Source organism: Habropoda laboriosa, unplaced genomic scaffold (genome assembly GCF_001263275.1).
Source record: "Habropoda laboriosa isolate 0110345459 unplaced genomic scaffold, ASM126327v1 scaffold523, whole genome shotgun sequence".
Classification (NCBI taxonomy): domain Eukaryota; kingdom Metazoa; phylum Arthropoda; class Insecta; order Hymenoptera; family Apidae; genus Habropoda; species Habropoda laboriosa.
This window is the reverse complement of record NW_017100752.1, coordinates 663,448-680,595: the sequence shown is the minus strand read 5'-3', so window position 1 is coordinate 680,595 and position 17,148 is coordinate 663,448. Positions and strand designations below refer to the sequence as shown.

Sequence of the window (17,148 nt, the reverse complement as noted above, 5' to 3'; positions counted from 1 at the left end):
GCCCCCCCGCCGATGCCCGCGGGCAAAGCTGAGGGCAAAGTCGCGGGTTAGTGATGTTACGTACAGTCTGTCACAGAAATATTCGGTCAGCGTCATATTCTTAACTATTTTGTTTTATATTTTAAATATGAGAATAATTAAAAGAATGTTTCACGTTATATTAGATTGTAATCTCTAGCTCATGTAGATATTAATGTAAATTGTTATTAAATATTACATTAAATATTAATGTAAATATATTAAAGCATGGTGGGGGAAAGTCGCTTGTGTTGTATAGCTTCGAAACATAATTCTCGATGGTTACTAAATACGTACATATATACACGCACCGTTGCCCGAGAAAGCGTGGCTTGTTGCCCGCGGATTTGTTTACGCCCGGGGAAGCCCACAAAGCTGCCCGTGCGGGCAATGACTGAACAGCACTGCCTACGATGTAGCGAAGTCGTAAAATCGGTCAGGAGTCGAAGTAAACGTGTTTCGGGCGTCCAGACAATTGAATTCACAAAAAGTATAAGTGTTTAAGGGAACATTCTCACGTTTTGGGACCAAAAAATCCATTCTTTTTTTAACGTATCGAATTTCTACGATTCTTCTAGAAAGAGTACACTATTTCTCGAAAGTTTGGAGCATGTTATGATTTTAAAACAAACAAAGTTTCCCCTTAGTAAATAAATGTTTCATTGAGAATGTTATTCTGCTATGGTAACGAAACGGCACTAAATTAGAATTAAAAGTAAAAGTTACAATTATTGTGGACTTATTTTTTAGGAAATTCGTAAATTAGACATAGCAACTTTTATCTTCCAATTATCCATCTCATCGTTATAGTTTTTCTTCAACTATCCTCGTATCTACTTCGATCATCTTTCTCGATATTTCGAGCACCTAAACGAATCTGTTCTAGCAATAACAAAAAAAAAAGGAAGAAAAGAAAATCAGACGAATATGAAATCTCTTCTCGTTGAATCGTAATATAAATACGACCAACTGTCTTTTCTTTTTTTTTTGTACGATTTCAACGAAATTGCAAATTTCTCGCGAGACCTATTTTCTAAGCTAACCGTCTTTCGTAAGTGTTGGCGAGAAAAAAGGTGTTCCGGAACATCGATACGCGTTCGAAAAGCGTGAAAGTTGTAACAGGAAAGCATCGTATGAATAACAGATGAGACTCTCTCGCGGAGGAATAAAAACAATAAGCGGCGCTAAACTGTACGGCAAGATAGCCCTCTCCCCGTGAAACAGAGTCGACGAGGAAACCGTGCTAACGAGTAACCGTGTTCCGTGCTCCAGAAAGTAGGGAATTAAATCTGCTCGTGATTCTTTAGTCTGATTTCACGTTTGCGCTCGAACGATGGAAAGTATGCTTAATTCGGGCTTCTGTTTACACGAAACGACGTAATCGCTATTTTTATTTGCGTTTGGTCACGTAGAATTGCAATGGGATCAATTAAAAGCATTAATTAAGGTCAAAGACGATTTGCGATGGAAGGAAAATCGTGGATTAGTGTGATGGTTGAATATGAGAGATAATAGTTGCGAATGGAATAGCATATTTTGTAGTCTTTGTAAATATGACCCAAATGCTAAAATCATTTTCGAACGCAAGCGAAAGAATATTTTTTCTTTACTTTAATAGGCATTGCATTGTTTAAAATCATACAATTACACGAATTGTATTATACTTATAATATAAGGAGAGGAAAGACTCTGTTTCGAATGCCGGTTGGAATAGGAGACTTGAATGCCGGGTCAGCGGTGACCCGGCAACCGCCGTCCGAAGATTAATATCCAGTTCATTTAGATTGTTTCATTTTGCTATTATTAGAATTATTCTTTGGGAAACAGACGTTTTCTAAACATCAGTAGTTCCTTTCTTTTAGAGATTTGGATTTTTGTATACGCGAAATTAATGCTTTTACGATACGCTGGCGAAAGTGGACATTATGGGAATTATTTTAAATAAAAATGTATAATTTTCATGGAGTTACGTTTTTTTCGGAATTAATGGCTTAAAACCGCGGAAACTTTCAGGATGACCTAATATCCAATACCTAATTTCTACGTCACAGCAGAAATTTTAGGTCAAGGAGGGTTTAGCTAGCCGGAGGATCGAGAGTCGCGTTCACCTGACACTTTTGGGGCTTCGTTAATTTTCGACCTTCTATAGAACGGAAATACATCATGTTGCATATCATTGAACTCGTCACAAAAAATTCTATCATATTATAAATAAAAAGGTATAGTATTCCATGAAAAAAAAAATGAAGTTGAAATCAACTTACAATTTGTCTCATAACTATACCTGCAGGCAAAACTATGTATATACCCTATGTAATATTCATCTCTGTATTAAATCTTGAAAACTATCATCAAAGAAAATTACGTTAATGCTGTCATGAGTGAAATGCTAACTAAATGCCAAGCTAACTTTTTTGTTATGCTTATAGCAAAGTATATGGGAGAATAGATCTGTTTTACAACAACGATAGTGAGAATAAATACCCATAAAATTAGTGTTGCCAGTGGTTACGTTTTTTAATAAGATTAAAACAAAATTCACTTATCAAATCACTATGAAATTTCACCCATGGTAGCCTTTCAGGGTTGAAACAGTTTTATATTATATTATATTACGTATATTTCACCGTTCTCAGTCAGCTCAGACACACTGTACAGAGAAATATTTAGCCTAACTTGGAGTAATTAGTTTTAATTGCTGACATTTGCATCATTTTTTAAACTGTTTAAAGACGTAACGTTTTAATATTCTCCAGTAGACTTCTTCTATTAAGTACACACGATTCTCTCGTTTCTTCTTTTCCACGATACGAAAAGACGTAATAACAGTGCAATGTATTGTATTATCTTATGCAAGATGTTCTTCACAAGAGTGCAAAGTAAAATCGAAGTAAATGTCTGAAGAAGCGTTATTACAACTAGCGTAATCAGCCTTCATGTTAAAATATAGAAGCAGTAACAGGCTTGAGTAATGTAACTCTTGCGATAAAGTCGGCCGACCTTAATCTGGTTCTTGCGATCTCTCGCTATTGGGTCAACCTAGATAGACAGTAATTTACGCAAAATATGGAAATGCTTCTAAGCGTTTCTATTCATGAAAATATGACAACGTTATCGATATTTATTTTCTTTTATTTTTCCTATTTTTGTTCATGAAAATACGACAGTGCTTTCGATAATTATTTTCTTCAATTTTTTCTACCTTTTACTCGGGAAAATATTGAAGAGGAAAGACAGGCAAACTATTTTGCTTACTTCAATAAACAAATTGTTTTACAATAATTCTTAATTACGTTTAATTGGGAAGTATTAAAAATAAAAATAATTTACGAAGAAAGTTGTAAATGTTACGTTGCTAAAATGTAATATATAAGTTTTTCACCGACTGCTTTAAGTAACTATATCCGAAAAAATTAATTTTATAGTAGATAGAAGTTTGAAACCGTAACAACGCTTGTGATTCAACTACAAACATAAATAATGCACACAAGTCTATAATTATGTGTGATAAATATGATGAATATTTTGAAATTCGTAGTTTCAGTGAATTCACGATCTACCAGTTACTATTGAAAAGCAAATTTCACCTAAATTCCTCCAAAAAATTAACTCATTACAGCTGCATTGCGAGATATTTCACATTTCATTTCCGGTGTTTTAAAAATGTGAAAATATCAAGCAAGAGTAACTGTAGAATTATTTTCAACAATGAACACTGCAAAAATTTGGATCAAAATCTATTTTTTCAATACAATATAATACTAAAACTTTATTTGACAACAACTTTGCCCCACACATCTCAGATGTTTCAATGTTACAATTTCTTTAAATTAAATTAGCAAATGAAATTAAATTTTTAGCATATATAGTATAGAAATCATGCAACAATCTTGCCCCACAGTAATATTTATAAGGAAGTGTTTCATCTCAGATGTTTCAATGTTACAATTTCTTTAAATTAAATTAGCAAATGAAATTAAATTTTTAGCATAAATAGTATAAAAATCATGCACCAATTTTGCCCCACAGTAATATTTATAAGGAAGTGTTTCATCTCAGATGTTTCAATGTTACAATTTCTTTAAATTAAATTAGCAAATGAAATTAAATTTTTAGCATATATAGTATAAAAATCATGCAACAATTTTGCCCCACAGAAATATTTATAAGGAAGTGTTTCATCTCAGATGTTTCAATGTTACAATTTCTTTAAATTAAATTAGCAAATGAAATTAAATTTTTAGCATATATAGTATAGAAATCATGCAACAATCTTGCCCCACAGTAATATTTATAAGGAAGTGTTTCATCTCAGATGTTTCAATGTTACAATTTCTTTAAATTAAATTAGCAAATGAAATTAAATTTTTAGCATAAATAGTATAAAAATCATGCACCAATTTTGCCCCACAGTAATATTTATAAGGAAGTGTTCCATCTTAAATGCTTAAAACTGCAATTCCTTTAAATTAGATTAACGAATCAAATGACTAAAACTAAATGAAACTTCATATTAAATTTTTAGCATATATAGTATAGAAATCATGCAACAATCTTGCCCCACAGTAATATTTATAAGGAAGTGTTTCATCTCAGATGTTTCAATGTTACAATTTCTTTAAATTAAATTAGCAAATGAAATTAAATTTTTAGCATAAATAGTATAAAAATCATGCACCAATTTTGCCCCACAGTAATATTTATAAGGAAGTGTTTCATCTTAAATGCTTAAAACTGCAATTCCTTTAAAGTAGATTAACGAATCAAATGACTAAAACTAAATGAAACTTCACGCAACTCTTAATGGAAAACTTCTTATACTAAACAACACTAACGGTCCTTTCACCTTCAATTGTAACGTAATTACGGAGAGAAAAAAAAAGAACGACTGGATCCATTTTCATTGACCAACAAGTGATTTCGCGTCCAATTCGAACGAAATCAAGGGCAAATATATTTCTTAGTATTAGAAAAGTCGATCGTAAGTGCGAAACTCGACCCGGATCTAAACGCCGCGTGCGGTATTAAACCAGTCTTCACGGATATGTATGTATCTGTCTAATTGACGTTCTCTGCCTACGTGTGTATTGTATCTAATTTTCTGATTATACAACTTCCTCGCATCTCTTTGTGGAAACAGGGGAAAAAAATAGCGTAGAAATTGACGTATCCGTTTTATAAATGTTCGTTGCAGACACGATGAACTTTAAGATACACGATCTATTCTTAGATCTGCTCCAACAAGATTTTCATTTTATCTTCAAACTATTCGCAGATTTTCTTGTTAATTAGACGCTCGAGGAACGTTTCTCTCCTTAATCTTATAGAGTACGATCGTCGGGTCTTTTTTGACCCGTCGCTTTTTCATTTTTTTTAATAACTTTTATTCTTATCAAATTTCCTTGACGTTATATCGAAAGTTTATTGCCTAGGTTCATATGGCTTTGGGTCTTTTTTGACCCAAATTGTACATGCGGTCTCCTTAACCCTTTGACAGTCTACCAAAATTATGAATTACGGTAAAGAAAATTTATATTTCACGGTTTCTGTTTTTAATAACTACGTCGGGTATGATCATTTTTAAAACAAGGGATACACAACCATACGTCATAGTTATGAGAGTAATATCTCGTCACTTTTCAACTTTCTTCCTAAGAGTCTCTCTTGAGTTGAACAGTTAAATATTTCACGCTTTGCCCGAGTCTCACATTTAACCCCTTACCTCATTGCAACAAGTCAGACACAGATTTTGGTCGAGACAAAAACCGTTATATTAGTAAGAAAAATTAATTTCAATTTTTAATTTAATTTTATAAAACTGAAAATTATCAAATTTAATTAATCTATAATACAGTAGCTTTTATTTCTTAATATAATACTAGAACAGTAAATAGCTGATGCTTAGATGCACAGCCAGGAAAAGAAATCATACGCCAAGGGGTTAATTTCAGAGCAATGGTACTCTAACTTACAATTTAACCCTGCACAGGCAATCTGGGTCATCTACGACCCAAGTGAAATTTTACTCTTGTACTCCAAACGAATTTTGTACGTTTGTAGAAGCAAATTATAAAAATTTGACTTAACAAACAATTGTAGAGTGTAGTACAGACTTCGATAAGTATCTCAGAATTTTTTCAGATTTTTTTAGTGCTTGGAATTGTAACAAACTTAGACTTGAACGTGAACGAGTCAGATTGCCTAAGAGGGGTGAAAAATATGTTCGCCTACGGAGGGTCAAAATCATCAAACGTTTGACACTTCATATACAAGCAGAGAAAAATGCGATAAAGTAGTAATACGTAAGTTGTGCTGAAATCAACACTGACAATGCGATAAAGAACGTTGTGAAAACGTAATAACAAGTGTGCCATTATCAATAACGTGCTATTTATTTAGCATTGAGCGTAATAAAGTGTCTTAGACAGGAAGGTTGAAATGCTTGGAAATTGTAAATACATAGATTTGAAGTTTATCAAGGATGCTAGGAGAACGCTTGCAACTTGTTCCGTTAGACACATTGAAACGATCTTGATGGTACTACCTAAGTACTTACTCGTTGTTTAGAATTTTTTTAAATTAGAAATTTTTAGTTTTATTTTCTAATTTAAATCCGTCCATTGAGCACGGATATCTCGGTGTACATTCACGTTTACTTACGCCCACTGTTTGATATGTGCAGTTTCTGTCTCATGCAATCATTGTCCCGTACTCGATTCGGTGAACTATGAACTTTCGATTCATCAGAAACTGAAGATTACCCTTAACCAATTTAATTACGTGTTCCAATATACACATAACGTTTCTTAACCACGAGCTAAAATTAATTCGCAAATGCTAGAATTGAAATGGTACGTAGAAACAAAGGCTCTGAAATTAAGACGTATAGGTGTTATTCTTTCACAGTGAAGTTGCTGATGCATCCAGTCAGAATGCAGGTACCATTTTTCTTCAACGAATTTTCGTGTTTGATCTCATTTCCGTGTATTTTCTCTTTTCCCGTATTATCATCGTTCAATTATCTCTATGGCCTTAAATGATATCTCTAGCTCGCCATATACACTACCGGCTAGAAGTTTGGAATTACCGTGCACCGCAGGTCAGGTACACAAAAATTTCCAGAAAGAAGTTAGCAACTTTAAGAATTCAACCGTTTGAATGCCACGGGTCTTTGTTGTTTCCCAATCCAAAAGTGGCGCGATCGCGCTTCTTTCATTTGATGTCGAAAAATTACAACCTTTTCCTGAATACGACTATTTGGAAATAACACGAAACAAAGGCAAAATTGATTATGTGCAGGATTTATGTGCAATTTTTCATAAAAAAATAGAATAAAATTTACACTTCGTGGCCCGATGCGGTGACACTTTTCGATGTCGAATATGAGGAGCGCGACCGCGCTCCTTGCCACTCAAACGGTTAACTAAAAATTCTAGATCGTAGTAAACTGTATAAGAACAGAAATGCGTCTACTTAACGTGTTTACCAAAGTGCCTACTCTTGTTTTTAATTTTCCACAAAAAATATGAAAAGACGCATCTATCCCTATTTTACGAATTTCATTCCAAAAATCTATTATTCCAATTGCTCTACTAGAAATTGGAAACAGAGGTTCTGTTCGATAATCAAATTTCTCACTCCACCTTTGTTTCGCATATTTTCGAATTGAATTCTGCATTCAGGTTTAAAAACGTGCGCTTGATTTCGAAACACCTTTCGAACGCTGCTCACGATGTTTACATTTTCTTCAGATTATCATCACGTTCCTTGAACTCTTAAAGCAACGTTGACATTTTCTACCGTCGGGTGTATTTCCATAAACTTTTTTGTTATTTCAGTAGCCTTCGTTTAGTTTTCATCTGCTTTCAACGGGTGTAATGCATTCGATGATTTATTAGAGAAAGAAAATTGCGGCGTTGATGTTTAGTTGAAAGTGTAGAAAAGTAAAAATGTGATCGCTCAAAAGACGACGTAGAACACGAATTCCTTTGACTTCTTCATCGCTCAACTTTTACTTGCTTATGAGAAAAAAAAAATGAGAGCTCATTACAGTTTCTTAATCTGTCGTGAGTAACAGTGGTTATAAATAGATTGCTCGATACAATGGTATTTTCTTAATGGAATTGATTCTTAACCTAATTACAAAGTTATAAGTTATTTGGAGTTACAATGTAGGCGTGCTATATAATCTACTATAATATCTACAATTATAAATATAATTAGATATTTTTAAAAAATTAAATGTATACTAAGCATTCTGAAATTTTCTGTTACACTTTTCTGTCATATTTCTATAAAATATTACAAATTTCGAGTAACAATCTTCCTAATGCAAAGTTTCAATTAAAATTTACACTTGGAAAATCAATTTTTTTGTAGAAATATGAATATTTCTATAAAGTAACAAATTTCGAGTAAGAATCTTCCTAATGCAAAGTTTCAATTAAAATTTACACTTGGAAAATCAATTTTTTTGTAGAAATATGAATATTTCTATAAAGTAACAAATTTCGAGTAAGAATCTTCCTAATGCAAAGTTTCAATTAAAATTTACACTTGGAAAATCAATTTTTTTGTAGAAATATGAATATTTCTATAAAGTAACAAATTTCGAGTAAGAATCTTCCTAATGCAAAGTTTCAATTAAAATTTACACTTGGAAAATCAATTTTTTTGTAGAAATATGAATATTTCTATAAAGTAACAAATTTCGAGTAAGAATCTTCCTAATGCAAAGTTTCAATTAAAATTTACACTTGGAAAATCAATTTTTTTGTAGAAATATGAATATTTCTATAAAGTAACAAATTTCGAGTAAGAATCTTCCTAATGCAAAGTTTCAATTAAAATTTACACTTGGAAAATCAATTTTTTTGCAGAAATATGAATATTTCTATAAAGTAACAAATTTCGAGTAACAATCTTCCTAATGCAAAGTTTCAATTAAAATTTACAATTGGAAAATCAATTTTTTTGCAGAAATATGAATATTTCTATAAAGTAACAAATTTCGAGTAACAATCTTCCTAATGCAAAGTTTCAATTAAAATTTATATTTTAAAAATCAACTTTTTTGTAAAAATACGAATGTCAGAAAATTAATGTAATTTCACCAAAAAGAACGTGAAGTATACTGATTATCCTTAACTAAAATGTCCTATTTACCAGTCATTCCTTTTCCAGAGGGTTTTAAAATACAGTGCTCCCTCGAATTGATTTTTTTTCTCGAAAAATTTCGACGTTAATTTCGAACCAATTTGCACATTTAGTATACCCTTACAATTTTCCTTATCCTGGCGAGTAAGAGTTCGTGTGAACTAATTCCTCAGAAATTGCAGCTGCATACAAGAAGCAGTGACACCGAATTCAAATAGTTCGAATTTCCATATGGTTTTCACTTTTTAAGCATAGTTTCAATTTCCATACAGTTTTCACTTTTCAAGCATAGTTTCAATTTCCATATGGTTTTCACATTTTAAGCAAAGTAGGAATGCCCAATGTGCTTCGTATCACTCTAGAAATAGCCTAATGTACTTGTTCTAACTGTTTTACAGGTAGTTTAAAATTACAGTACAAAATCAAATTTTTCTCAGACGTTCGAAAAATGTTAGGTCAATTAAGCTCAGGAGGACAGTGTAGTCCGGTTCGAACAATAAACAAAGACAAGGTAAACAGTACTTTGATCCTTTTGCACAACGTATTCGTACCTTTCTTAATTACTGAGAGCAATAATCGACCAATATCGATTCCACGTAGGATTTATTCTAGTCAGGTCCACTCTTAAGTTAACTGGAAGTGAATCGATCCTTAATTGAAGAGGACACAGTAAGTGCCAGAAATGAAATTTCTCAGGAGAAAGAAAAAAGTTACCTGACTTTAAATTATTTACAAAATTTGCTTTCTTTTTGTTGCTAAATGTGACTAAGAATAGAATAACCCAAATGCATCGCAAAATTTTCTACTTTATTGCATTAATCTAGCCTTGACTATTATAAGTAATTTTAATAAATGAGCCATTTTTCCTTAAAGTGGCATAAGTCAATTTATTCTTATATTGACATACATAAGGGTTTGAATCAATTAACAAATACTGGCAAATGTTAATAACTTCAACTAATGTTTCTAAAATTGTAAACATGTTAAATTTCATTAATATTCTTAAAGAAAAACAAGGTTCTTTTTAAATTCAAATGGACTTAAACCACTTTCAAAAATACCACTTATGCAATAACAAGCTTCTTTTGACGAGTTCACGAGAATATTACAGTGTATTCACTTTGTTATTACAAATATGAAAAGAAGGCATCCATGTTTAGCTGAAACTAGCCTTAACTCATTTTCTTCAAAATTGGACTTACACCACTTCAAAAAAATTAAAAAATTGGCTCAAATATTCTTTTATAAGAAAAACACAGGCAATATAACATGCATACTATAAAGTGCAATATAAAATCACGATTTGGGAGATGGAGCCTTGAGAAATATTATAAACAAGTTGATGTTATGCCAACGCGAAGTTCCTTCCAGCCAAGATCATTCTATTTGGATAAATAGATATTTTTGCATACTTAGCGTCCGTGACAACCGAAGCGTTACGAATATATAGATAAACTAGTTAATGTGCCAATATCAAGCTAATTTCGCTCAGAACGCCATTTTTTTTTAAATTACCAGCTTTAGGTCACATTTACTGTTATGTCATTAGCGACGAATTTAAGTCGCGTTTCTGTCACATTGGTGTATTTAAATTTTCTAGTAAACGTCGATGTGTCTTTTAAATAATTTATGCTATTTTTTACGTGGTCCTGTGACGCCAGAATCGCGTCTGAACTCAGCTTACACTCCTGACGTTAAGCTTGAAATTTCGCTGCATTCGTAGATCGTGTGAATTATCGTTATTTCGTGATTCTAGAGGTTACAGAAAAATGGTTTCGTTTTCAGAAAGAGATAATATTGAGAAAAGAAGTATGTTTCATTTTATCACAGTAAATGAGTTATCGTAGGGAATGTTTGATAAAACGATAACCTCTACGCAATAGATGTTGAAATTCTTTGTCCTGTGTGGAAAAGTACGGCTTCCTGTTACTAAACAGAAGTTGGTATTACTGAAAATAGAGTTTCATTAAAAAAAAAAAAAAAAAATGGTAAATCTTTGGGTTTGATGTTTCTAGGAAAGTCACTGGCTTTATGAAAGACTGTATTTACACTGAAAGCAACTATATGTATTTAATGATACTTCTAGATGGAAGGCAGAAGACATATTGAAAGTGATTATTTAATGATTATTTTACGACGACAGTTTAATGTCCTATCGGATATTTCATTTAATCACAGTTAGGTGAAGTATAATTAATTATTTTTAACCGTTTGTTAGGACAGTAGCTTGTTCTTTTAGTATTAAAAAAGATATATTACTTTCATTTTTATCATTCTTCCATATAATTAGTAATTGACGACTAATAATTTACTTGCGAATACACTTTCCTTTCCTTTGAAGAGTACAGGAATTAATATTGTAATTATAACGTGTAATTTGAAAAGTGGGGAATTTTATCTGTAAACGAATGCAAAGAAAAAACTATTATTTGCCAATTTCGTGGCAGAGAAGTTAAGAGAAATGACGGTGATCAGTTACAAATGTAATTCTGGGAGAAAAACTCGTTTTTGTGTAACTTAATTAATATTCAGAATTTCTCAAAAATTCTTCCACATAATCTTTACACTAACAGAAAATAGAAAGAGAAAAAATTGACTTCTTCGATCCAATTTGAACGAACACCCCTGAAAATAATGAATAAACTAACATAAGTTATCACTAGAAAAGTGATAAATCCAAAATTCTTTCACTAGAATACTCTATAATTTTTGCAGTAACAGAAAATTTAAAAAAAAGAGAAAAAGTGACCCCCTCGATCCAAATCGAAGGAATTCCCCCTTAAAGTAACGAACAATCCAATACAATTTATCACTAAAAAAGTGATAAACCAAGGGGTAAACTTACTACTCACCCAGTACATTCAAAACACATAAAAAAATTAAAAAAAAAAAAAATTAATATCAATTAACCATTAGATATAGGTACGAGCCCACTGGGCAAGTATTTACCTACATATCAACGTTACCTACATAAGGCAATACTTATCGTCTAAGTAGACAGAGTGCAAGTAACCTGAAGACATAAAAAAAAAAAAAATATGCAGTCATTTGTTTCATTTCAATACAGCACGAAACGTGTTGAAAATTCGCCGGAATACCTTCGCGTATCTGTCGCCTTCTGGCAGGGGGAGGGGCGCCAGTTCGCCGTCTTCTGGCGTAGGTGTGAACCGGTACGATCAGCCTCGGTCTCGGTATAAGGAATCCACCTTGGTTGTTGCTGCTTTGATTCAGCTCGCTCGACTCACTGTCTGTTGTACCGGTACTGCTCGACCTCCTCGACTCTGAATCCTCTCTTGCCGACGAGCTAACGCGACCACCCTCTAGAACACCCTCCAGTTGCGAGATCACTTCAGCGTACGGCTGTCTGTACTCGTCCTCTCTAGACGAACGCTTGCTTCTCGCGCTGTTCGTCCAGTTAACGCCGCACTCGCGCCAGCTCGCCTCGTACAAAAGCTCCATGGCTCGTCCTCGAGTAGCGTCAGGATCCAACAATAACTCTGGGTCCTCTAACACCGCTCTGCCTGGATAACTCCTGACTTTCATGCTCGAAAACGCTTCGAATCTCGAGAAATCGATCTTTTTCCTTCTACAGAACAGACAGCTTGCGTTTAATCGAAGAGGAGAACAACTCCTTCCAATCACAGACTTTCACGATAGAATTTTTGACTTGTTACGTGAACATTGCTTTAAGACAAGAAGCCACGAAGCCTGATTCAACCGAGTGACCTTCAGCATGATTCACCATGGACGGATACTTTTCTGGCTTGTGTTTTTTATTCGAGGATATGTAGTTATACAAGTTTTATTTGTATACGTAAAGCTGAATTATATGGAAGTTGACGCGTTGTCGAGTCGTGATCGGTGTCACGTGTCTCTCTCCTCCATCGAGATCCCGCCGTTGAGATTTACCGTGGGAACGTGAAATTCGACGCTGATTTGGCGCTCATCCAGTAGGAAGATCGATGAACGCGCCCCCCTCGACCGCGGTGGTGGCTTCTGTTTGACTTCACGTCGGCCCTCCGGTCAGAATTCCGGAGCTTTAGTCTTTAAATCTTCGGCATGCTCGAGTTGCGTAAATCACACTGGGGAAAACACGCGTGTGTCTCAGGCTGACAGAGTGTTCCCGTTCGGGTCGATGGCTTTCCAACGAATCACGAAGCCGCGCGAACATCTGAGATCTCTTCCGTCTACGCACCGGCTCATATTTCACGGCGGCGCACAAAATGACAACTGACAACGGTGGAAAATTGAGAGCTGCGCGGTTTTCCAACGGTTCATATCCAGCCTCGCGTCAAGCAGAACAATGGAAACGGATATTCTTAGCTCGCGGCTCGATTCATTCCGATACGAATCGAGAGTTTCTCGATCACCGAACGAAAGAAACGATTCTAAATACCTTGTATCCTTTCCATGGTAGATAGCAGCCACTTTTCTTTCTCATCTTCTCTTCGAATACACCAACAACGAATCACTACGTCTCGCTTTAGTACGATTCGAGTTTCGTTCGAACTGAAACTGTCGTGTAACAGTGAATCTACTGAAGTCAGCCACGATGCATCACAAAGGATGTATCGATGTATCGATCGGTTGCGCGAGAAATCCAACGGTCGAATAATAAGACAGAGGTCAGTTCTGTTTTCACTTCGCGCGTGTAACGACGTTCACTCGAAAGTTTCAGGTTAAGAAACTTTTTTTATCCGTGAGATTCGTTGGCGAGGTGGAATTGAGAGATTTTGCAAAAAGAGAGAATTGGACACTTAAGAAAAGACGATCCTGCTGTGACGCGAACGAGGACACTAGCAGGACCACTCCTTCGAGACTGACGCTCACTGACAGCGTTCACGACTGGTGAAAAGTACGCCCGCAAAGAGCGTGCACGAGAAACTCCCTTCCCCTCCGACTATCGATCCCCCACTGTCTGCCCGCTGTTAGCGAGAGAAAGGACAGTGGTTCTCAAGTGAGCGCGATCGGCCTCGATGCAACCACTCCCACGTATATAATGGGTGGCTCGTGAATATCGGTAGAATGTCATCCCTTATTTGGTGCTGATTAGTGAATTTTTAGACGAACAGTGGGTTTTTCTTGTTCTTTCAGAGTGAAAGGGACATTTTTGCGATTCTGGGACTGAGTAATATGGCTCACGTGTATCAAAAGGTATAAAAAACAATTGCAAGAGATTTTAATTTTGTGAATACTCATTTTCGTTTATAATATGTATAATAATCATTTAATATGTAGTAAGTGTATCATTTTTGAAGAGGTTTCATTAAATGCAAGTATATTTGATACGTGTATTATTATACATAATGATCTTTAACCTTTTCACTGTGGATTAAAAAGAGGGCGTTCAGCAATAAAATTGCATATTTTTTTGTGTCTGAAAACACTTCAAAGTACCATAAAACTTGTTTGATGATATGTACGTTGATTAATGGGTCCTCCTCGCGTGGTATATTTTAGAACAAGGAATACATAGTCCTGTGTCGTTGTCTGTGTTAATAAAGGGTTAATAATGTAAATTTTTGTTTAATCGATAATCGTTTGCCAAAATTCTATGGCAAAACTGCCCTTCTAATTTTGGACTCAAGTATTTCAGATTTAATTACCTAACTATTTCCGTTTCGCTTGTATTACATTTTTGGAAATATAAATATTTGAAAGTGTTCTTTTGAAGATGACACGTGGATACGTTGGAATTTTTCGGATTATTTCGAAACCGCCTTCCTCGAAGAATTCTTCGTTTATATTGTTTCTTCTTCTTCAAATAAACAAAATGTAAATAGGTGTAAAAATATAAAAACGGTAAACTTGTTTCTTAGCGAATATAGTACAACCATTTTTTAGTGAACATAATTGCATTTCCTAAAATACTTATTTTTTTATTATTCATTTACTTTTTTGTTTACTAAGTTAAATATTAACTTCTTTTTGCAAATATAATATAGCCGTTTATTAATGAATATCATTGCATTTTCAAAAATACTTTCGATTATTTTTATTATTCATTTATTTATTAAATTTACTATTTGAATTCCGTGAAAATTGATCTTCCCAGAAACCCAGACAGCTGTTACGCTTAAGTTGAGAATCAAATTGCTCAGTTCAGTGGGAACTAAATGATAAGAGTAATACCAGGTATATTTTTCCGTAATTTACATGTTTGCTCTGCGTAAATCGCGGTGAAATAATATACCCTAATTGTGAGAACAAGATTAAGCGATACACCACGGGCATTTGTCAGGTAGTGGGAATACAATCTTTCCTAGAACTCCTTTTTTCGCGTTTTACGCTGGATTCATCTACAAGTACTTTTGTCTTATACCTTTCTCAGTTTCTTTCTCTCTTCCATCGCGTCGTTATTTTTCATTCACTATTTTTTTGTTACACTCTACCGTGTGCCAATCAGATTTCTCGAGTAACCTGAATGTCGTAAATCTCTTCTTTACTTTACACTCCCGCGAATTTTACTTCAAAGTGAATTTTAAATCGAAGGTCTTAATAGTGAAAATTTTTTTCTTCAATTACAATTTTACTGCAATTAAAAATATAACGAAATCTCTTTTCTTTATTTTACACTGTTGCGAATTTTAGTTCAAAGTGAATTTTAAATCGAAGGTCTTAATAGTGAAAATTTTTTTCTTCAATTACAATTTTACTGCAATTAAAAATATAACGAAATCTCTTTTCTTTACTTTACACCCGCGAATTTTACTTCAAAGTGAATTTTAAATCGAAGGTCTTAATAGTGAAAATTTTCTTCTTCAATTACAATTTTACTGCAATTAAAAATATAACGAAATCTCTTTTCTTTACTTTACACCCGCGAATTTTAGTTCAAAGTGAATTTTAAATCGAAGGCCTTAATAATGAAAATTTTCTTCTTCAATTACAATTTTATTGCAATTATAATTCGTCGTTTGTTACGCTCAGTTGACTTGAGCATTGCATTTTTAAATTTCTCAATTTTACGGTGAACATTTCTTGTTTTTGTATTGTAAAATATAAACGACTATTATACGTAGATACGAAAATGTAATAATTTTATGCAAATTACTACCAGACGAGCATCTTGTATCATAATGGTACCGTTAAGCTTTTATTTAAATTATTACGGAAATGACCGAGATTTCTCTGTATCATGTAATAAAAAAGACTGTTAATGTACGAGGCCGCGTGATTTAATTCGTACTTTTATTTAGTTTTCTCCAGTAATTTACTGTAATCATTATAATTTTGCCATACTTCTGCTCTTTTCCTTGTTATTGCAATTTTTCGAAATTCTAACAATTTAAATTCTTACTTATGCCGAACTGTAATTAACCCACATACCTGTGTAACAATGTTTGTTTTTTTTTCCCAGTAAGAGATACGTAAATTCGTTTACACGATGAATTTATTTAAGAAATAGCGAGTGATAGAAAATATTTTCGAAGAGTAAATTTTATTTATGCTACTTGAAGACTGAATTAAAATCTGAGATCGTATTAGAAGGATTATAAGAGAAAGTTTTGAGAAACCATTTCTTATTCGAAAATTTTCGAGATAAGGTGAACAGTAGAAATTTGTTCAAAAAAAAAAATCCAAAAATATGTTCGATTACATGTATATGTATTATAATTTTCTGTAATTTAATTCAATTAAAATTTTTAACTCGATAATTTTCGAGAATTTAGCGATAAGTTATAGAGCAGAAATTTTTTTTTTAAATTTGAAAATATGTTCGACTGTATATATCCTAATTTTCTGTAATTCAATTAACACGATAATTTTCGCGAATTTAGCGATAAATGAAAAAACAAAATTTTTTTTTAATATTTGAAAATATGTCGATTGTATATATTACAATTTTCTGTAATTTAATATAATTAGAATTTTTCATTCGATACTTTCGAGAATACAGCGATTTAACGACCAAAAATTCTTATCAAAGAAATATCTAAAAAAGTGAAATCTAATAAATATTAAAATACTCTC

At 33.3% G+C, this 17,148-nt stretch overlaps 1 protein-coding gene across 2 annotated transcripts in view; it reads right to left on the bottom strand.

The window, feature by feature from the left end:
• The window catches only part of LOC108577173 (cGMP-dependent protein kinase, isozyme 2 forms cD4/T1/T3A/T3B), a 147,473-nt gene that overhangs the window by 41,840 nt on the left and 88,485 nt on the right, over nt 1-17,148 (bottom strand). The window contains exon 1 of one of the 2 annotated variants that reach the window (XM_017940283.1): nt 12,273-12,717. The exons of the other annotated variant lie outside the window; for it this stretch is intronic. Coding sequence (XP_017795772.1) covers nt 12,273-12,717 — 445 coding nt within the window. Of the gene's footprint in view, nt 1-12,272; nt 12,718-17,148 lie in introns of those variants that run through there. 2 annotated transcript variants of the gene reach the window in all.